Here is a 22705-nt window from a genome sequence, read left to right on the forward strand (position 1 = left end):
CCCACCACCCTCAGAGCCCTCAAACAGTGCCTGGGCTTCTTTTCCTATTATGCCCAATGGTCCCCCACTACGCAGACAAGGCCCGCCCCCGGTCAAGTCCACTGCATTTCCACTCTGAGCCGAGGCCCGCGCGGCTTTCATCCGCATTAAAGCAACGATACATGCAGTGGACGAGACCATTCCCTTCCAAGTAGAGAGTGATGCCTCCAACTTCGCGCTGGCTGCTACCCTCAATCAGGCAGGAAGGCCAGTAGCATTCTTCTCTCGTATCCTTCAGGGCCCTGAAATTCGGCACTCAGCGGTGGAGAAAGAAGCCCAGGCCATAGTGGAAGCTATTAGGCACTGGAGGCACTATTTCACTGGCAAAAGGTTCACTTTGCTGACCGACCAGCGCTCAGTTGCATTCATGTTCAGCAACCAACAGTGGGGCAAAATCAAAAATGATAAAATTTTGAGGTGGAGAATAGAACTCTCCACCTACAACTATGACATCCTGTACCGGCCTGGAAGGCTCAATGAGCCCCCTGATGCCCTATCACGGAGAGCGTGTACCAGCACACAGCTCGACTGGCTATACGCCCTCCATGCAGATCTTTGCCACCTGGGGGTCACCGGAATCTACCATTTCGTGAAAGCCCAGAACCTGCCTTACTCCCTTGAGGAAATCAGGGCGATGACCAGGGACTGTCAAGTCTGCGCTGAATGTGAACCGTACTTCTACCGTCCTGAAAAGGCGCAACTTATCAAGGCCACCCGCCTCTTTGAGTGATTGAGTGTCGACTTTAAGGGCCCCCTTCCCTCCACCGACCGCAATGTCTACTTTCTCAATGCCATCGACGAGTACTCGCGGTTCCCCTTTGCCATCCCCTGCCCCGATACCACTGCCACATCTGTCATAAAAGCCCTGCGCCAGCTCTACACTCTGTTCGGGTATCCCTGCTATATCCACAGTGATAGTGGGTCCTCGTTTATGAGTGACGAGCTGCGCCAGTACCTGCTGGCTAGGGGTATTGCTACTAGTAGGACCATGAGCTATAATCCCCGGGGGAATGGACAGGTGGAGAGGAAGAATGCCACGGTGTGGAAGGCCACACTCTTAGCCCTTGGGTCGGTCTCTCGCTGGCAGGAGGTCCTCCCAGAGGCACTCCACTCCATCCACTCCCTGTTATGCACGTCCACCAATGCCACCCCTCATGAGCGACTCTTTTCCCAGGAAGTCTGCCACTGGGACCACCCTACCGGCTTGGCTGATGTCCCCAGGGCCAGTGCTGCGCCGGAAACATGCGAGGAGCAATAAATACTCCCCGATGGTCGAGAGGGTTCACCTACTTCATGCGAGCCCCCAGTATGCTTACGTGGTCTTACCTGGTGGGTGGGAGGACACAGTCTCTGTCCGTGACCTGGCGCCCGCAGGAGCACCAGACCCCTATCCCAAACACTCCACAGTGACTATGAACTTCATGCCCACCAATGTATGTATGTATGTATGTGTGTATATATATACCCACAAGACCCCGCGCACACTCCCCTCTCAGTCGAGGCCCATGCGCACACCAAGCCCTACACAGACTCCTCACGACACTCCCATACCGGGCGCCAGGCAAAAGCATGAGGGATTACTGATGCCTAACGGGCTGGCACCTCAAGTCAGGCCAGAGGCAGCACAACCACCGTCACCGGTGCAATCACCACTGGTGCTACATAGATCACAGCGACAGACTCCTGATAGACTTAACCTGTAAAAATACTTGTGAGAAACTTCGCCCCGTGGCGACTCTCTTTTAAAACAAGGGGGTGGGGGGTGAGTGTGGTAAACTATGTGTATACCTGTCTGGACACGCCCCTTTGCTGACTGCTCCTGTGACTCCTCCCACAGACCCCTGTATAAAGGCGATTGGAGGCACTACTCCTCCCTCAGTCTCCAAGATGTTGTCACATTTGCAGCTAATAAAAGCCTAACGTTTGCCTCCCGTCTCCGAGAGTTATTGGTGGTGCATCACATGGTGGGTAAATCCAGCATTATCTCCCTCATTTGCTTGCCCTTGGATTGGGTGTTCTGCTGAGCCATTTTGCTTTATAAATGGGGCTCTGAGTAAAGACAAGCCTTTCGCTCCCTGAAGACAATTCAAATGTGAATATGATTGCTGTTAATGATGATAACTTTCAAATCCCAGATTATTCAATTAGCTGGATTGTATTTCCCCATCTGAGTGGCCTCTTTATTAGGTACACCTGCTCATCAATACAAATATCTAATCACCCAACTACGGCAACAACTTAATGTATAAAAGAATGCAAACACGGTCAAGAGGTTCAGTTGTTGTTCAGACCAAACTTAAGAATGGGGAAGGCGTGATCTAAGTGACCTTGACCTTGAAATAATTGCTGGTAGCAGACAAAATGGTTTGAGTATCTCAGAAACTTCAGTTTTCCTGGGATTTTCATACACAACAGTTTCTAGAGTTTTTCGAGAATGGTGCAAGAAACAAAAATCTTCCAGTAAGCACCAGTTCTGTGGGTGAAAATGCCTTGTTAATGAGAGACTGCAGAGGAGAATGGCCAGACTGGTTCAAGCTGAGAGGAAAGTGACAATAACCCAAATAATCACGTGTTACAACAGTGGTGTGCAGAAGAGCATCTCTGAATGTGCAGGCCGTTGAACTTTGAAGTGCATAGGCAGCAGAAGACCTTGAACATATACTCGGTGGCCTCTATTCAGTTCAGGAGATACCTAAGAAAGTGGCTACTGAGAGTATGTTTGCCAAATACAACACTGAGATCCATTTTCTTGCAGGCACCCACAGGAAAATAAAGAAATAGAATAGAATCCTTAACAAACCACCCACAATAAAGACTGACAAACAACCAATGTACAACAGAGGACAAATTGTGCAAATAGTTAAATAGAAACAAATAATACTGAGAGCATGAGCTACAGTCCCCCAAAGTGAGTCCACAGGCTACGGAGTCAGTTCAGCTCTGAGGCGAGTTTAGACATCCATACCAGTCCAGGAACCCAATAACTGTTCCTGAACCTGCTGTCTCTCCCATCCAATAGTAGTATCAATAAGAGAGGGAGATTGCAGGCAGATTAGGCAGGTTCAGGTGAGGATCTGGACTGACATGGAGAGGTGGGGCTGAAGTCCAGTTTGTTTTCTTCTCTCAGGCCTCAATGCTTTAGTCCACCCTGCCACTCTCTCTCTCTCGGTGGATTGTATATGAGAGTCATACAACATGCAAACAGGCCCCTTGGCCCAACTCGTCCATGCCAACTGTTTTGCACAGTGAGCTAGTCTGGATTTAGCCCATAGCCCTCTAAAACTCTCCTATCCATGTACTATGTAGATGTCTTTTAAATGTTGCTAATTTGCCCACCTCAACCACTGTCCCTGATATCCCTTTAAATTCTCTTGTTTGTGATCTTAAACCTACAGTATGTCCTCATGTTTTTAACACATCTCCCTGGGAAGAAGACCGTGCTTTCACCCTGACTAGGCAGTTCATGATTTTATATACCTCTATAAGATCCCGTCTCCAAATCTCCTATTTTCCAGAGAATAAAGTCCTAGGCTATGCAACCTCCCCCTGCAACTCAGGCCCCCAACAAATGGCAACATCTTGGCAAATTTTTTTCTGTACTCTTTCGAGTTTAATAACACCTTTCCTATAATGGTGACCAAAACAGTATATAATACTCCAAATCAGGCCTCACCAATGTCTTATATCATTGCAACATAACTTTCCAACTCCATTGCTCAATGTCCTGACTGATAAAGGCCAACATGCCAAATGCTGCCTTAGTTCTTCCACCACTTCATGTGTGTTGCTTAAGATTTCCAACATCTGCAGAATCTCAAGTGTGTTTGATTTACCACCCTATCTATCTGATCTACCTATCTGATGGGACTGAAGGCTGACAAATCCCCAGGTCCAGATGGTCTGCATACTAGGGTACTAAAGGAGGTGGCCCTGGAAATTGCGGATGCATTGGTAATCATTTTCCAATGTTCCTTAGATTCAGGATCAGTTCCTGAGGATTGGAGAATGGCTAATGTTATCCCACTTTTTAAGAAAGGAGGGAGGGAGAAAACAGAACTATCGACCAGTCAGTCTGATATCAGTGATGGGGAAGATGCTAGAGTCGATTATTAAAGATGAAATAGTGGCATACCTAGATAGCAGTCATAGGATTGGGCCGAGGCAGCATGGATTTACCAAGGGTAAATCATGCTTGACTAATCTATTGGAGGTTTTCAAGGATGTAACCAGGAAGTTAGACAAGGGAGATCCAGTGGATGTAGTGTACCTTGATTTTCAGAAGGCATTTGATAAGGTCCCACATAGGAGATTGGTGGGTAAAATCAAAGCTCATGGCGTTGGGGGGAAGACATTGACATGGATAGGTTAGCAGATAGAAAACAAAGGGTAGCGGTGAATGGGTGTTTCTTGGAATGGCGGGTGGTGACTAGTGGGGTACCACAGGGCTCGGTATTGGGACCACAGCAGTTTACGATTTACATCAATGATTTAGATGAAGGCATTGAGAATAACATCAGCAAATTTGCTGATGATACTAAGCTGGGTGGCAGTGTGATATGTGATGAGGATGTTAGGAGAATTCAGGGTGACTTGGATAGGCTGGGTGAGTGGGCAGATACTTGGCAGATGATGTTTAATGTGAATAAGTGTGAGGTTATCCACTTTGGGAGTAAGAACAGGAAAGCAGATTATTATCTGAACAGTGTAAAGTTAGGTAAGGGAGAAATACAAAGAGACCTAGGAATCCTTGTTATCAGTCACTGAAGGTGAATGAGCAAGTGCAGCAGGCAGTGAAGAAGGCTAATGGAATGTTGGCCTTTATTACAAAGGGAATTGAGTACAAGAGCAAGGAAATCCTCTTGCATTTGTACAGAGCCCTGGTGAGACCACACCTGGAGTATTGTGTACGATTTTGGTCTCCAGGGTTAAGGAAGGACATTCTGGCTGTAGAGGAAGTGCAGCATAGATTCACGAGGTTAATTCCTGGGTTGTCCGGACTGTCTTACGCAGAGAGGTTAGAGAGATTGGGCTTGTACACGCTGGAATTAAGGAGATTGAGAAGGGATCTGATTGAAACATATAAGATCATTAAGGAATTGGACAAGATAGTGGCAGAAAATATGTTCCAGATGCTGGGAGAGTCCAGTACCAGAGGGCATGGTTTGAGAATAAGGGGTAGGTCATTTAGGACAGAGTTAAGGAAAAACTTCTTCTCCCAGAGAGTCTGGAATGCACTGCCTCGGAAGGCAGTGGAGGCCAACTCTCTGGATGCTTTCAAGAAGGAGCTAGATAGGTATCTTATGGATAGAGGAATCAAGGGATATGGTGACAAGGCAGGAACCGGGTATTGATAGTAGATGATCAGCCATGATCTCAAAATGGCGGTGCAGGCTCGGAGGGCCGAATGGTCTACTTCTGCACCTATTGTCTATTGTTTAACTGTGACACCCCTTCAGCGAACTATGTACTTGCCCTCCTTTGTCACAACACACCTCAGGGCCCTACCATTCACTGCATCTCTCAAAATGCAATACCTTACATTTATCTGGATAGAAAACTATTTGCCAGTCCTCATCTTGCATATTTTATTTGATACATTTCACAGGCTGGTGTACATTTGTAAGAAACCTCTTTTTTGCTGTGTTTGTTGAGCAACCATTTTACTGAACGTGCATCTGAATTCTCATTTAATCATGCTTGGAATGCAAAATGTGTTTGTGTGATTAGTTGTCAATTTTTAACACAATCAGTGGGTGATTATTTAAAGTTTAGAAAGCTATTTTAATCTGCTCTCTGTGCTTTGTTCTTGCTTATTATCAAAGACTTTTGAGTGCTTTACTGAAAGATTTTCTCCCATTCGGCAATCATTTGAAGGCCAGCAGTGATGCGGCCCAGATGAAGCAAGATGAATGTTGGCACAGAATGCTTTTATTGTTTTCAATACTTCAAAGTAGTTTTTAAAAAATCTAATTATTATAAGTCAAAGTCGAGTTTATTGTCATATGCACAAGTACTCTACTCCCTGTAGTTTGCTGATGACACCACTATTGTAGGCCGTATCTTGCGTAATGACGAGTCTGAGTACAGAGAGGAAATTAAGAACCTGGTGGCATGGTGCAAAGACCCTCAACATCAGCAAGATGAAGAAATTGGTTGTTGACTTCAGAAGGAGTAGTATGACCCCATCTGCATCAGTGGTGCGCAGGTGGAACAGGTCAAAAGCTTTAAGTTCCCCGGGGTGAATAGCACAAATGACCTGACTTGGTCTAACCAAGTAAAGTCCACTGCCAAGAAGGCCCACCAGCGCCTTTACTTCCTGAGAAAGCTGAAGAAGTTTGGCCTGTCCCCTAAAACCCTCACTAATTTTTATAGATGCACCGTAGGGTGCATCACAACCTGGTATGGAAGTTGTCCTGTCCAAGACCTGAAGAAGCTGCAGAAGATCGTGAACATAGCCCAGCACATCACACAAACCAATCTTCCATCCTTGGACTCATTTTACACTGCACGCTGTCGGAGCAGTGCTGCCAGGATAATCAAGGTCACAACCCACCCAGCCAACACACTTTTTGTCCCTCTTCCCTCTGGGAGAGGGTTCAGGTGCTTGAAGATTCGTACGGCCAGATTTGGGAACAGCTTCTTTCCAACTGTGATAAGACTGCTGAACGGATCCTGACCCAGATCTGTGCCATACCTTCCAAATATCTAGACCTGACTTGCACTACCTTACTTTCCCTTTTCTATTTTCTAATTATGATTTATAATTTAAATTTTTATTATATTTACTTTGATTCAGGGAGCGCGAAGCACAGAAACAAATATCACTGTGATGATTGTATGCTCTAGTATCAATTGTTTGGTGACAATAAAAGTAAAATATAGACTGTGTGACCAAATTCCAGATAACGCCATCTAGAAGTTTGCGGATGATATCACTGCAGTGGATTACATCTTAAATACTGATGAAGTTGGAGTGCAGGAAGGAGATAGAGAGCTTTGTAACATTGTAACATAACAACAGCCTTTCCATCAATGTCAGCAAAATAAAAGACCTTGTCATTGACTTCAGAAAGGAGGTGAACATGTTGCTGTTTACATCAATAATGTTGTACTTGAGAGGGTGGAGAGATTCAAGTTCTTGGGTGTGAACATCATCAATAGCCTGTCCTAGTCCAACCATGTTGATGTCATGGCCAAGAATACTCAGCAACACCTCTACTTCCTCAGAATATAAAGAAATTCAACCGTGTCCTTGTCGTACCTTACCAACTTTTGACAATTCATCTGTCTGGATGCGTAATAGATGGGTGTGGCAACTGCTCTGCACATGACTGCAAGAAACTGCAGAGTTGTGGACACAGCCCAGCACATCACATCACATCATTGGTCTCCATATTTCTTGTAGCCGGAGTAAAACATCCAGGGTCCCTTTTGGAATGGCAGGCTGTGACCAGTGGGGTACCGCAAGGTTTGGTGCTGGGACCACAGCTGTTTACAATGTATATTAATGATTTAGATGAAGGGATTAAAAGTAACATTAGCAAATTTACTGATGATACAAAGCTGGGTGGCAGTGTGAAATGTCAGGAACATGTTATGAGAATGCAGGGTGACTTGGACAGGTTGGGTGAGTGGGCAAATGTACGGCAGATGCAGTTTATCCACTTTGGTGGCAAGAACAGGAAGGCAGATTACTAACTAAATGGAGTCAAGTTAGGAAAGGCAGAAGTACAACGAGATCTAGGTGTTCTTGTACATCAGTCAATGAAAGCAAGCATGCAGGTACAACAGGCAGTGAAGAAAGATAAATGGCATGCTGGCCTTTATAACAAGAGGAATTGAGTATAGGAGTAAAGAGGTCCTTCTGAAGCTGTACAGGGCCCTGGTGAGACCCCACCTGGAGTATTGTGTGCAGTTTTGGTCATTCTTGCTATTGAGGGAGTGCAGCGTAGGTTCACAAGGTTAATTCCTGGAATGGCGGGACTGTCATATGTTGAAAGATTGGAGCGACTGGGCTTGTATACACTGGAATTGAGAAGGATGAGGGGGATCTGATTGAGACATATAAGATTATTAAGGGATTGGACACGCTGGAGGCAGGAAGCATATTCCCGCTGATGGGAGAGTCCAGAACTAAAGGCCACAGTTTAAGAATAAGGGATAGGCCATTTAGAACAGAGATGTGGAGAAACTTTTTCACCCAGAGAATGGTGGATATGTGGAGTGCTCTGCCCCAGAAGGCAGTGGAGACCGTCTCTGGATGCATTCAAGAGAGAAGTAGATAGAGCTCTTATAGATAGTGGGGTCAAGGGATATGGGGAGAGGGCAGGAACGGGGTACTGATTGTGTATGATCAGCCATGATCACAGTGAATGGTGGTGCTGGCTAGAAGGGCCGAATGGCCTACTCCTGCATCTATTGTCTATAATGAAAGACTCCACCCACTCTATTTTCTCTCCTCTCCCATCAAGCAGAAGATACAACAACCTGAAAGCACATATAAGGCTCAATGACAGCTTCTATTTCAAAGTTATTGGCCTCTTGAACAAACCTTGTATGATAGGATGGACTCTTGACCTCATCAAAATCTTGCTCATTACAATTTTGCACTTTTATCATTACCTGCATTGCACTCTTCCAGTACCTTCCACACTTTATTCTGCATTGTAGCTCAATGCACTGTGTAATGATTTGATATATACAAACAATATTCAGGACAAGCTTTTCACTGTATCTTGGTACATGTGACAACAATAAACCAATTCCAATACGGGTATGCACATGTGCATTGAAAATCCTTAATTGCACAAGCATCACAGGCAATAAACAGCATTCACAAGAAAAAAATCAATTAAGCATAAATTATACACAACTTTTACAAGAAAGAATACAATTTAAACAAAAAAAAGTTAATTTTAGTACAGAGTGGTCAACATCATCATAATGTTGCTAAACTGTAGTGATTAGGGTTTTGCCAGTGGTTCAAGAACTGAATAGTTGAACAGAAGTACAGTAGCTGTTATTGGACCTGATGGTGTGGGACTTTAGTCTTCTGCATCTGCTGCTCAGTGGTAACTGTGAAAAGCTGACATGGCTGGATAATGGGGAATTTTGATGATAGTGGTTGAGGCAGCACTTCATTTAGAAAGGGATATGCCCTGATGTATTGGGTATTACTCTCTGCAAGAGATTCTTACATTCCAGTGCATTCGTATTGCCAAAATCTACTTCTGTTTCACGTTGTTCACTTGTATTTTGATGTTTGGTAACCCCTTACACAAGAAAGCAACGTCCCTCTTCAAGGACCACCACCATCCAAGCCATGCTCTCTTCTCACTACTACCATCAGGCAGGTGGGACAGAAACCTTTTTTCTGAAGCTCACTTTCTATAACTCATGTTCTCTGGATTATTTATTTGTACAATTTGTCTTCTTTTGCACATTGGTTGTTTGTCGGTCTTTGTTTAGTATAGTTTTACATAAATTCCATGGTATTTCTTTAATTTCCTCTAAATACCTGCAAGAAAATGAATCTCAGGGTATGGTGGCATACATGTACTTCAATAATATATTTACTTTGACTTTTGATTTTGACAGACTACTCTTTCCACAATTGAGGAACTATGCAGCTGGATGTTATAAGTTAATTGAGCTGGAGTACAGTAATGAGTTTTCTGTTAGATCAGCACATTCTGACCTCAGGGTGATGTCTAATGTTAAACTAGAGGAGAACATCTTGAATAAAAATTTGAAGTTGCAGCTGGTTCCAAAGAAATAAGACCATAAGTCAGAGGAGCATAATTATGCCCTTCGACCAAGTGAGTCTGCTTCATCTTTCCATCATGGCTGATTTATTATCCCTCTCAACCCCATTATCCTGCCTTTTCCCTGTAAACTTTGACACCATAATTAATCAAGATCTGATCGACCTCTGGTTTAACCTGGCCTCCACAGCCATCTGTGGCAATGAATTCCACAGATTTATCACCCTCCGGCTAAAGAAATTCTTCCAAATCTCTTTTCTAAAGGGGCGTCCTTGTATTCTGAAGCTGTACCCTCTGGTCCTATACTCCCCCACTTTTGGAAACATCCTCTCCACATCCACTCTTTCTAGGACTTTCAATATTTGATAGATTTCAATGAGATCTCCCTTCATTCTTCTAAACTACAGGGAGTCCAGGTCTAGAGTCATTAAATGTTCCTTTTATGTTAATCTTTTCATTCCTAGGATCGTTCACATGTGAACCTCCTCTGGACTGTGTCCATTGCCACCATGTCCAAGCACAGGAAAGGAATATGCTAAATGTGGAGCTTCTCATCCACTAACCTTGCCTACCAGCTTGAATTTAACAATTTAGTAATTCCACTGTATTGCTCAAGTCTGAAATTATCTTGTTCTCAACAGGCTGAATGAAGACAACAAAATACAGGCAATGAACCCTGCACTGAACCAATGTATCCTGCATTACAACAGCAAGAAGATTACCTACTGCATTCAAATGGGGTCTCCCATCCACTCAAAAATAAAGGCTCAACCATTGTTGTATCTTAGGGTAATACTCCCTTTTTTCATTATTGAACATCTCTGGTTGCTCTTCACCATCTCTCACAGAATCTCAGAGAATAGAAAATACAAAGTAAAAAAGGAAGTGTACAAGATGATAGGCATAGATCGAGTGAACAACTAGAAACATTTTTTCCCAGGGCGGAAATGGCTAGTACGAGGCAAGTAAAGTATGGGGTATGTCAGAGGTAGGCTTTTACACAGAGTGGTAGGTGTGTGGAAAATGCGGCGAAGGGTAATGATAGAGGCAGCTATATTACGGACATTTAAGAGACCCTTTGATAAGTGTATGGATGAAAGAGAATGGAGAGATACATGAGAGTGAAGGGGTAGATTGATATTAGAGTAGGTCAGAGGGTCATCACAACATTGTGGGCAGAAGGGCCTGTATTGTGCTGTACTGTTCTATGTTCTTCGTACTGTTTATGCTTCAAACCTTGACATATAGAATATAGCAATATATCTTCTTATACCAATAGTTTCTGTACTTCTGTTAACGCTCCTTGAGAAAATTACTTTAATCATGAATACTAATGTCCAAAATTCCTCTTGCAAGAATATTGAATGTATTTTCTTTATGTTGGTGCTTCACAAATGGCTGCTTTGAGTGGTTTATCTAGACAAGTAGACTAAACATAATCCAAGCCTAGAGCACAGAATTTGTTAAGTCATTTCAGCAACACAACCTCCAAGGTTTGTACTGACTCACATCAGCAGTAGATCAAATTAAAGTGAACAGTGAAAAATTCTAATTAAATTTCAAGTTTATTGTCATTCAACTGTACACATACCAACAAATAAGACCATATTCCTTTGGTGCAAGGTGCACAACACGGTACGTAACACATAACACATAAAGTAATATTGCCACAAATAAATTAACAAATAATGCATAAATGCTACGTTAAAAAGTAAACAGTATCACACTACTGGCACTTCATTGGTGATGAGTAGTCTTACGGCCTGGGGGAAGAAGCTGTTTCCCATCCTAACAGTTCTTGTCCTAATGCTACGGTACCTCCTGCTTGATGATAGGGAGTCAAAGAGATTGTTGGACCAAATGGGAGGGATTATCGACAAGGTTAAGTGCCCTGAGTATGCAACGTTCCTGATAAATATCTTTAATGATGATCCTCTCAGCAGTCCTTGCAATCCTTTGTAGGGACTTGCAGTCAGATACCTTGCAGTTCCTGTACTTGATGCTGATGGAGCTGGTCATGACATACTCTTTGGTGCTCCTGTAAAAATTGGTTTATATGGGGAAGGGAGCCTCACTCACCTCATTCTCTTCAGGAAGTACTAACACTGCTGTGCTTTTTTTGCCCAGAAAGGGACGAGGTGATATTGTCTGTTCTGTGCACTGTCAGAAACCTGGTGCTCCTGAGTTTCTCAGCAGAGGTGCCATGTATGCGCAGTGAGGAGTGGTCAGCCTTCACCTTCTTAAAATCTAATATCATTTCTGCGGTCTTGTTCATGTTGAGACTCAAGTTGTTGTGTTTGCACCATCCTACTGGCTGCTCTGCCTAGTCTCTGTACCCTGACTCGTCACTGTTGTGTCATCAGCGAACCTGATGATTTGGTTTGACCTGGATCTGGCAGTATAGTCACGCATCATCGGCAGCAGGCTGAGCACGCTCAGCATGATAGAGTTATAGATGGCGTTTCTGCCAATGCATACTGACTGTGGCCTTTCTGTCAAGAAGTCCAGGATGCAATTACAGAGAAAGGTGTTGATACTCAAGAAGGACAGTTTACCCACCAGCATCCTGGCATATAAGGCTCCATTTTCCAGGTGGGACGGGACTGAGAGGTGTGTAGAGGCTATAGCATAATCAGAGGACCAATTTGAGCGATAAGCAAACTGCAAAGGGTTCAATGCAGCAGAAAGGTGGGATGTAATGTGATCCATAACTCGCTGCTCAAAGCACTTCAGTGTTGTTGAGGTCCAGAGTTAACCAGAGTTACATTTTATTTGGAATGCAAGTACTATCTTGGATTCTTTTTTTTTGTCCTTTTGTTCTGTTGTACTGCTGATAATAGAAGTATTCCAAAATAACTGATTGTACATTGTGTAGGAATAATGTATCTTCATACACGCCACTCCTTGGCTGACAGTTGCTCCCGTTGACCTCAGTGGAACAATATACAATATGCAGCCTGTTATTTACTGTAGGCAGTCGAGACCAAAGGTGAATCACTCTCCCCTGTACTTCTGCTATCTTCCAGGAAATGGCTAATATGAGAGGGCATAATTTTAAAGTGATTGGAGGAAAGTATAATAGGGAGATATCACAGGTAGGTTTTTTTACACAGAGAGTGGTGGATGAGTGGAACACACTGCCAACACACTGGTAGAGGCAGATACATTAGGGGCATTTAAGAGACAAAGGCATATGGATGAAACAAAAGCAGAGGACTATGTGGATAGAAAGGACTTGATTGATCTTGGAGTAGATTCTGTTGTGTTTCTTTGTATTTATTGTGAATGCCCACAAGAGTAGTATATGGTGACATTTAGATACTTTTGACAATAAGCTTACTTTGAACTTTGTAAAGATCGGCAAAACATCGTGGGCTGAAGGGCTTGTACCATGCTGTACAGTTCTGTGTTCTATGTGAAACAATTCACTTGGTCAAACGTGCTCTCTGAATTCCGATCGCAAGTACATGGCATGTGATTTTAACAGTGTGTTTGTCCATTAACATCCTTGAATGCATTGACTGTATCACTTTATACTGGATTACCATGCATGGATGTCATTGAATTTGTTGAGCCAATTGTTTGGTAGTGATGTATAAATTATACCACCTTGAGATTCATCTGCTTACAGGCAGCCACAAAACAAGAAACACGAAAGAACCCATTAAAAAAACATCAACACCCAAAGCACATAAAGAGGAAAAGAAAGATCAGTGCAAAGAATAAAAACAAGCATAGAGATCAAAATGAAAGTTCAAAGAACACACACAAAATGCTGGTGGAACACAGCAGGCCAGGCAGCATCTATAGGGAGAAGCACTGTCGACGTTTCGGGCAGAGACCCTTCGTCAGGACTAACTGAAAGGAAAGATACTAATAAATTCTAAGGGTAGAAAGACCCATTAGGGAGTTACCTACAGGCCCCCAAACGGTAGTCTGGATGTAGGGTGTAAGTTGAATGAAGAGTTAAAATTGGCATGTCACAAAGGTAATGATACAGTTGTCATGGGGGATTTCAACATGCAGGTAAACTGGGAGAATCAGAATGGTACCGGACCCCAAGAAAGAGAGTTTGTGGAGTGTCCCTGAGATGGATTCTTAGAACAGCTTCTGCTGGAGCCTACCAGGGAGAAGGCAATTCTAGATTTAGTGTTGTACAATGAACCAGATTTGATCAGGGACCTCGAGGTAAAGGAGCCATTAGGAGATAGTGAATTAGTAATTAGTGATAGTAATTAGGAGATAGGATGATATGTTTTAACCTACAATTTGAGAAGGAGAAGGGCAAATCAGATGTGTCAGTATTACAGTTGAACAAAGGGAAATATGGAGCTATGAGGGAGGAGTTGGCCAAAGTTCAATGGAACAATACCCTAGAAGGGAAGACAATGGAACAACAATGGCAGGTATTTCTGGGAATAATGCAGAAGGTGCAGGATCGGTTCACTCCAAAGAGGAAGAAAGATCCTAAGGGGAGGGAAGTAAAGGGAAGTATAAAAATAAAAGAGAAGTATAACACAGCAAAGATGAGTGGGAAGCCGGAGGACTGGGAAGCTTTTAAAGAGCAGCAGAAGATAACAAAAAAGGCAATATGTGGAGAAAAAATGAGGTACGAAGGTAAACCAGCCAAGAATATAAAGGAGGTTAGTAAAAGCTTCTTTAGGTATGTGAAAAGCAAAAAAATAGTTAAGACCAAAATTGGGCCATTGAGGACAGAAATGGGTGAATTTATTATGGGGAACAAGGAAATGGCAGATGAGTTGAACAGGTACTTTGGATCTGTCTTCACTAGGGAAGACACAAACAATCTTCCAGATGTAATAGTGGCCAAAGGAACTAGGGTATTGGATGAACTGAAGGAAATTTATATTAGGCAAGAAATAGTGTTGGATAGACTGTCGAGTCTGAAGGCTGATAAGTCCCCGGGACCTGATGGTCTGCATCCCAGGGTACTTAAGGAGGTGGCTCTAGAAATCATGGATGCATTGGTAATCATTTTCCAATGTGCTATAGATTCAGGATCAGTTCCTGCGGATTAGAGCATGGCTAATGTTGTCCTACTTTTCAAGAAAGGAGGGAGAAAGAAAACGGAATTATAGACCGGTTAGCCTGACGTCAGTAGTGGGAAAGATGCTGGAGTCAATTATAAAAGAGGAAATTACGACACATTTGGATAGCAGTAGAAGGATCAGTCCAGGTCAGCATGGATTTACAAAGTGAAAAATCATGCTTGACTAATCTTCTGGAGTTTTTTGGGGACGTAACTATGAAAATGGACAAGGGAGAGCCAGTGGATGTAGTGTACCTGGACTTCCAGAAAGCTTTTGATAAAGTCCACATAGGAGATTAGTGGGCAAAATCAGGGCACATGGTATTGGAGCCAGAGTACTGACATGGATTGAACATTGGCTGGCTGACAGGAAACAAAGAGTAGTGATTAATGGGTCCCTTTCGGAATGGCAGGCTGTGACCAGTGGGGTACCGCAAGGTTCAGTGCTGGGACCGCAGCTGTTTACAATATACATTAATGATTTAGATGAAGGGATTAAAAGGAACATTAGCAAACTTTCCGATGACACAAAGCTGGGTGGCAGTGTGAAATGTCAGGAGGATGTTATGAGAATGGAGGGTGACTTGGACAGGCTAGGTAAGTGGGCAAATGTATGACAGGTGCAGTTTAATTTGGATAAATATGAGGTTATCCACTTTGGTGGCAAGAATAGGAAGGCAGATTACTATCTAAATGGAGTCAAGTTAGGAAAAGGGGAAGTACAGCAAGATCTAGGTGTTCTTGTACATCAGTCAATGAAAGCAAGCATGCAGGTACAGCTGGCAGTGAAGAAAGCTAATGGCATGCTGGCCTTTATAACAAGAGGAATTGAGTATAGGAGTAAAGAGGTCCTTCTGCAGCTGTGCAGGGCCCTGGTGAGACCCCACCTGGAGTATTGTGTGCGGTTTTGGTCTCCAATTTGAGGAAGGACATTCTTGCTATTGAGGGAGTGCAGCGTAGGTTCACAAGGTTAATTCCCAGAATGGCGGGACTGTCATATGTTGAAAGATTGGAGCGACTGGGCTTGTATACACTGGAATTTAGAAGGATGAGAGGGGATCTGATTGAAACATATAAGATTATTAAGGGGTTGGACACGCTGGAGGCAGGAAGCATGATCCCACTGATGGGTGAGTCCAGAACTAGAGGCCACAATTTAAGAATAAGGGGTAGGCCATTTAGAACAGAGATGTGGAAAAACTTTTTCACCCAGAGAGTGGTGGATATGTGGAATGCTCTGCCCCAGAAAGCGGTGGAGGCCAAGTCTCTGGAAGCTTTCAGGAGAGAGTTAGATAGAGCTCTTATAGATAGCGGGGTCAAGGGATATGGGGAGAGGGCAGGAACGGGGTACTGATTGTGTATGATCAGCCATGTTCACAGTGAATGGCGGTGCTGGCTAGAAGGGCAAATGGCCTACTCCTGCACCTACTGTCTATTGTATTGATACACTCTGGACCTGGACCCCACCGCTACATTCCGGCCCATACCCTACCTTTTCAAATTGGCCCGGTGCTTAGATCGATCAAACTCCGCTCTTGGTTTAGGTGGACAGGCTTTGAAACTCACCTTCATTCCATCTCGAACATACCTCAATCTCACTCTGACTTTGCATTGTCCCCACATCTCAACCTTCAAGTCAGCCTTGCCTTCACTTGCCTCTTCTCTGTTTGTTTGATAGTTTACCATAACAGATAAAGTGTTATTAATAAAGTACTTAAGTTGTATTTCTTGCTTTATGCACTGCCAGTAAGCTATCGCCCATCTTCAGTAGTTCTATCTTAAACCGGAAGAACTGGGCTGCAGCCTGTAAAATTTACATATTTACAGTAAAATTAACTGTCCACCAATAATATTCCTGGTGTGATGTACTATATGTGATGCATATATTAATGCTGAGATGCTGCTGCAAGTAAGTTTCTCATTGCACCTAATCATATGTGAGCTTGTGCGTGTGACAGTAAACTTGACAACATACTTATTGGACGTGATAGTGCTCAATTTATTTAATGCTGCGAATGATCCACAAAGATTTAATAATCGTGTGGTATAATAAATATAGCATCTTTTGAGAGAATTCAAAACTTCAGTGCAGGAGACAGACCACACTTCCGCAGCTTAGCAACAGTAAGGCCAATGTACATTTTCGCCCCTTAGATATGTCTGTTCACTTCACATTTAATCTGATTTTCTGCCTCATGTTTCAATTAATTTTGAATCAAAGATAGGAGTATTGAATGAAAAGTCCCCAACAGAAACCCAGATAGCCACAGGCAGAATGTACAGACTCCACATTGATAGCTCCCAGGATCAGATAGCCATCGGTGCTGAGGATGCAGTTCTACTTGCTGTACCACTGAAGGGATACGCGACCTTGGCAATTTCCCCGCTCTGGGAACTTGTGATTGACACTTAAGCAACATGTTATTTGTCATACAGAACTGTGGGATAATAATGTTTTTGAGGTTCTTCAGAAATTAAGAATGCAGCATAAAATTATTGCTTATGATAATTTATTAAGTATTAAGAACAATGGGATTAGGAAAGGAGAGTAGCAAAAGCACAGCCTAGTCGCAAGAGAAGGTGAAGGTGGAAAAGGGACTGATGCAACTTGGTCTAATGCTGCAATAAATTCCACTCAAGTTCTGCTCTTTGAATCAACCAAAATGTTAAAAGTTCAAAGTAAATTTTATGATCAAAGTATATATATGTCACAATATACAACCATGAGATTCATTTTCTTGTGGATGTACTCAATAAATCAACAGAAGAATAACAGTAACAGTATCAATGGAAGACTGCCCAAGTAGTGTGTTCAACCAGTGTGCAGGAGACAATAAACTCTGTAAATATATGTAGATATGCTTGATGTTGAGGAGAGCTTTACCCTCCTAAACATTGATGGACTGGGCCATATCCACTACTTAGAGTCATAGAGAAGTACAGCACAAAAACAGGCCCTTTGGCCTATCTACTCCATGTCAAAACCATTTAAACAGCCTACTCCCATTGACTACGGAACTATAGTGCTCCATATTCCTGCTATCCATATACCAATCCAAGCTACTCTTAAACATTGAAATCAAACTCATATGGACCACTTGTGCTGGCAGCTCATTCCACACCCTCACTTCACTCTGAGTGAAGAAGTTTTCCCTCATGTTCCCCTTAAACATCTCACCTTTCACCCTTAAGTCATGATCTCTGGTTGTAATTCCACCCAACCTCGGTGGAAAATGCCCGCTTGCATTTAGCCTGTCTGTACCACTCATAATTTGTACACCACTATTAAACCTCTTCTCAATCTTCTATGTTCTGAAGAATACATTCCTAACCTATTCAATCTTTCCTTATAACTCAGGTCCTCCAGACACAGCAACATTCTTGCAAATTTTCTGTACACTCTTTCAACCTTGTACACATCTTTCTTGTAAATAGTTGACCAAAACTGCACACAATACTCCAAAATTAGTCCTCACCAATGTCTCATACAACATCAACATAACATCCCACCTTCTGTACTCAATACATCGATTTATGAGGGCCAATGTGCCAAAAGTTTTCTCTATGACCCTATCTACTTGTGATGCCACTTCCAATGAATTTTATACTTGTATTTCAGATCCCTTTGTTCTACAACAGTCCTCAGTGCCCTACTATTCATTGTGTAAAATCTACCCTGATTGATCCTACTGAAATGCAAAACATCGCACTTGTCTGCATTAAATTTCATCTGCCATTTTTTCAGCCCATTTTTCCAGCTGATGCAAGTCCCTCTGCAAGTCATGCAGAGCCCTCTGAGCTCTGCTTCCCTCACTGTCCACTACACCTCCAATCATGATGTCATCTACAAATCTGCTGATCCAGTTAATCACATTATCATCCAGATCATTGATATGCAAACCACAATGGACTTAGCACTGATCTATGCGGCACACCACTAGTCACAGTCCTCCAGTCAGAGAGGCAACCCTATACTACCACTCTGTGGCTTCTCCCGCAAAGCCAATGTCTAATCAAATGTATTACTTCACCCTGAATGCCAAGCAACTGAACCTTCTTGATCAGCCGTGGGTCCTTGTAATTTTTGTAGGATTTTCCATTCAAAGACATTGGTGTTTCCATACCAGGCTGTGATTCAGCCAGTCAATGTGCTCTCCACTGCACATTTAAAAAAGATACCCAAGAAGCTTCCGGAAAGATGCAAAGTATCTGTAACCCACAAGGAAGCACACTGAACAATTGTAAATGCGTAAGTAATTACATAAAAATACAAAGGAAGCATAAGAAAATTAAACTACAATTCAAGAGCAGAGATGCTCGCTCACGCACCCAGTCTAAAACAAAAATCCCCTTTGGTTTGGGTACAGCCCACAAATATCTCATTTGCTATCGCATTCAGATCTCTCCATGATATCCATTCTCCACAATCATAGGACTCTGAATCTCTGCAGGCACTCTGGTCCTCGACAATTTCCAGCTTCCTACTTTATGTTACACCACTGATTCCCATGTTCTTAGCTGTCTTTATTCTTAAGCTCCAAAATTTCCTCTAAATCTCCATTTTTAGACAATACTTGCAAAAGATAAATTGAAATGTATTCATCATCATATTTTGTGCTGTGTTCTCTGACATGGGTGATCATGGTCTTCCATCTGCCTTTAATGACCATGATTGTTCTTGACAAAATTTTATACAGAAGTGGTTTGCCATTGCCTTCTTCTGGACAGTGTCTTTACAAGACAAGTGACCACAGTTGTTATCATTACTCTTCAGAGGTTGACTGCCTGGTGTCAGCGGTCACATAACCAGGACATGATAGGCATCAGCTGCTCATACGACCATCCACCACCTGCTCCCATGGCTTCACATGACCCTGATCAGGAGGCTAAAGAGTTGCCACTCTTGCCTCAGAGTGATCTGCAGGCTAGCTGAAGGAAGGAAACATTTTACACCTCCTTTTGTAGAGATGCATCTCCACCCCACCACCCCATATTAGTGGCTCATTAAAAGATAAAAACAGAGGAATATATAGGCTGCTCATGTTTGCTCCAATTCAGTACAATTCCTTTGTCCCAATGCCATTTTTCAATACAAAGCCCTAGATCCCTGGAGTCACTTATTGTTCATTATTGTATTTGACAACAGAGTGTCCACCGCCCCCCCCCCCCAGGTAGACAACTCCAGAGATTTGCAATCGACTGGGTGAAGAAATTTCTTCTTCATTCATTCCACTCTCTCATTTTGAGAATGTGACCCCTTATTGTACATATCAGAGCCAGAGAAAGCATTAACTCCAAACCCACCATGACATACTCTGTAGGAATATTGTATATTTCAGTGCAAATACCTCTCATTCTGCTGAACTTGAAAGTAGGTGCATGTCCAAGTTCAAAACTTTAAAATGAATTTATATCAAAGTAAATATATGTCACTATTTACAGTACAACCCTGAGTTTCATTTCCTCGCGTGCTTTCAGGGTAAGTACAAAGAAACAGAGTCAATGAAGGGCTGCACAAAACAACACAGAAGACAACGAATGTGCAAAAGACAGCGAACCGCAAATACAAAAAGATGCAAGAAAACAAAGCAATAATAAATAAATAATCAATGAATTTTGAGAACATGAATCTGTGAAATTCTCTGCCCAGGGAAGCAGTTGAGGCTTCTTTACTAAATATATTTAAGAAACAGTTACATAGGTTTTTACATAGTAAGGGAATTAAAGGTTATGGGGAAAAGGCAGGTAAATGGAGATGAGTTTACGGACAAATCAGCCATGATCTTATTGAGTGGTGGGCCAGGCTCGTTGGGCTGGATGGCCTACTCCTGCTCTTATTTCTTATGTAAGAGTTCTTGAAAGTGAGTCATTACGTAATTACAGTTCAGTGGTGGGGAGTAAAGTTATCCCCTCTGATTCAGGAGCCTGATGGTTGAGGGGTAATAACTCTACTTGAACCTGGTGATGTGGGTCCGGAGGCTTCACTACACCTCCGTACCGAGACTGCTCGGTGCCTAGAATGTGCTGTCATGGACAGTGACAGAAGCACACACTATAGTAGTGATTAAGAGGGATTTAGACAGGCACTTGAACAGGCAGGTAACAGGCCCTCTAGAGAAGAATGAAGGTGGAGATTTCATTAAAATCTATTGAATATTGAAAGGCCTAGATAGAGTAGATGTTCAGACAATGTTTCCTATAGTTGGTGTCTAGGAGCATAGGGCACAGCCTCAGATCAGAAGGACATCCTTTTAGAACAGAGATGAGGATGGATTTGTTCAGCCAGAGAGCGATGAATCTGTGGAATTAGTTATGGCTGTGGAGACCGTCATTGAGTATATTTAAAATGGATGTTGATAGGTTCTAACACAAACAAGAAAAAACTGCAGATGCTGGAAATCCAAGCAACACACACAAAATGCTGGAAGAACTCAGCAGGCTGGGCAGCATCTAAGGAAAAGAGTACAGTCAACGTTTTAGATTGAGTGCCTTCAACAGGACTGGAGAAAATAAAGATGAGGAGTAGATATAAAAGGTGGGGGGAGTGGAGGGAAAACACAAGGTGATAGATGAAACAGGGAGGAGGAGGTGATGGAAAGAGCTGGGAAGTTGATTGGTGAAAGAGATACAGGGCTGGAGAAGGGGCATCTAACAGGAGAGAACATGGAAAAAAGAAGTGGGGGGGGGAGGAGGAGGAGTACCAGAGGAAGGCGATGAGCAGGCAAGGAGATCAGATGAGAGAGGAAAGGGGGATAGGAAATGGTGAAGTGGTGGGGGAGGCATTACTGCAAGTTCGAGAAATGGATGTTCATACCATCAGGTTGGAGGCTACCTGCACCCATTGTTTCAGCTTGTTCTTGTCCATTTGCGTACCTCGACTCTATTTTACCCCCCCCCCCCCCAGTTCAGTCTCTTCCTACCTACATCTGTGACACTTCACACTCTGGGTCTTTTCAATGATTTCAAGTTGCCTTGCCTCAACATCTTATTTTCACTATAGATGTTCAGTCCCTATACACCTCCAAACCTCATGAGGAAGGCCTTAAAGCTTTCCGGTTTTTTTTCTAGACACCAGACCCAACCAGTTCCCCTCCACCATCACTCTCCTCTGTCTAGTAGAACTTGTCCTCACTCTTCATAATTTCTCCTTTGGCTCTTCTCACTTCCTTCAAACAAAAAGTGTAGCCATGGGCATTCGTATAGGTCCCAGTTATGCCTGCCTTTTTGTCAGCTACATGTTCACCCACTTTTCCTACGCTACATCGATGACTACATTAGTGCTGCTTCTTGCATCCATGCAGAGCTCATTGACTTCATCAACTTTGCCCCCAACTTCTACCCTGCCCCCAAATTTACCCAGTCCATTTCCAATAGCTCCCTCCCCTTTCTCAATCTCTGTATCTCTCTGGAGGCAGCTCGTATAACAATGTCTATTATAAACCCGCGGACTCTCAGACCTACCTGAAATATACCTCTTCCCAGACTGTTACTAGTAAAAGCACCATCCCCTTCTCTCAATTCCACAGTCTCTGCCACATCTGCTCTCAGGATAAGGCTTTTCATTCCAGAATAAAAAAGATGTCCTCCTTTTTCAAAGAAAGGGGCTTCCCTTCCTCCACCGTTAACACTGCCCTCAACCACATCTCATCCATTTCACGCACATCTCCCTTCACCCCACCAGGGATAGGGTTCCTCTTGTCCTCATCTACCACCCACCAGCCTCCGCATCCATCACATAATTCTCCGTAACTTCCACCATCACCAACTGGATCCCACCACTAAGGACATCTTTCCCTTCCCCCTACTTTCTGCTTTCCACAGGGATTGCTCCCTACCAACTCCCTTGTCCATT

The 22705-nt window shown here is 43.2% G+C and overlaps 1 protein-coding gene across 3 annotated transcripts in view; it reads left to right on the forward strand.

Annotated features, from left to right (window-relative positions):
- Positions 1 to 10583, forward strand: part of LOC132406492 (uncharacterized) — a 31689-nt gene extending 21106 nt beyond the window's left edge. The window contains exon 4 of one of the 3 annotated variants that reach the window (XM_059992286.1): positions 10445 to 10583. In XM_059992286.1, the coding sequence (XP_059848269.1) occupies positions 10445 to 10449 (5 nt within the window). In that variant the 3' untranslated portion in view covers positions 10450 to 10583. Of the gene's footprint in view, positions 1 to 1876; positions 1915 to 10444 lie in introns of those variants that run through there. The other 2 variants (XM_059992277.1, XM_059992272.1) reach the window with 2 other exon arrangements.
- The last annotated feature ends 12122 nt before the right edge of the window (positions 10584 to 22705 follow it).

The sequence above is a fragment of the Hypanus sabinus genome, chromosome 2, assembly GCF_030144855.1.
Source record: "Hypanus sabinus isolate sHypSab1 chromosome 2, sHypSab1.hap1, whole genome shotgun sequence".
Classification (NCBI taxonomy): Eukaryota; Metazoa; Chordata; class Chondrichthyes; order Myliobatiformes; family Dasyatidae; genus Hypanus; species Hypanus sabinus.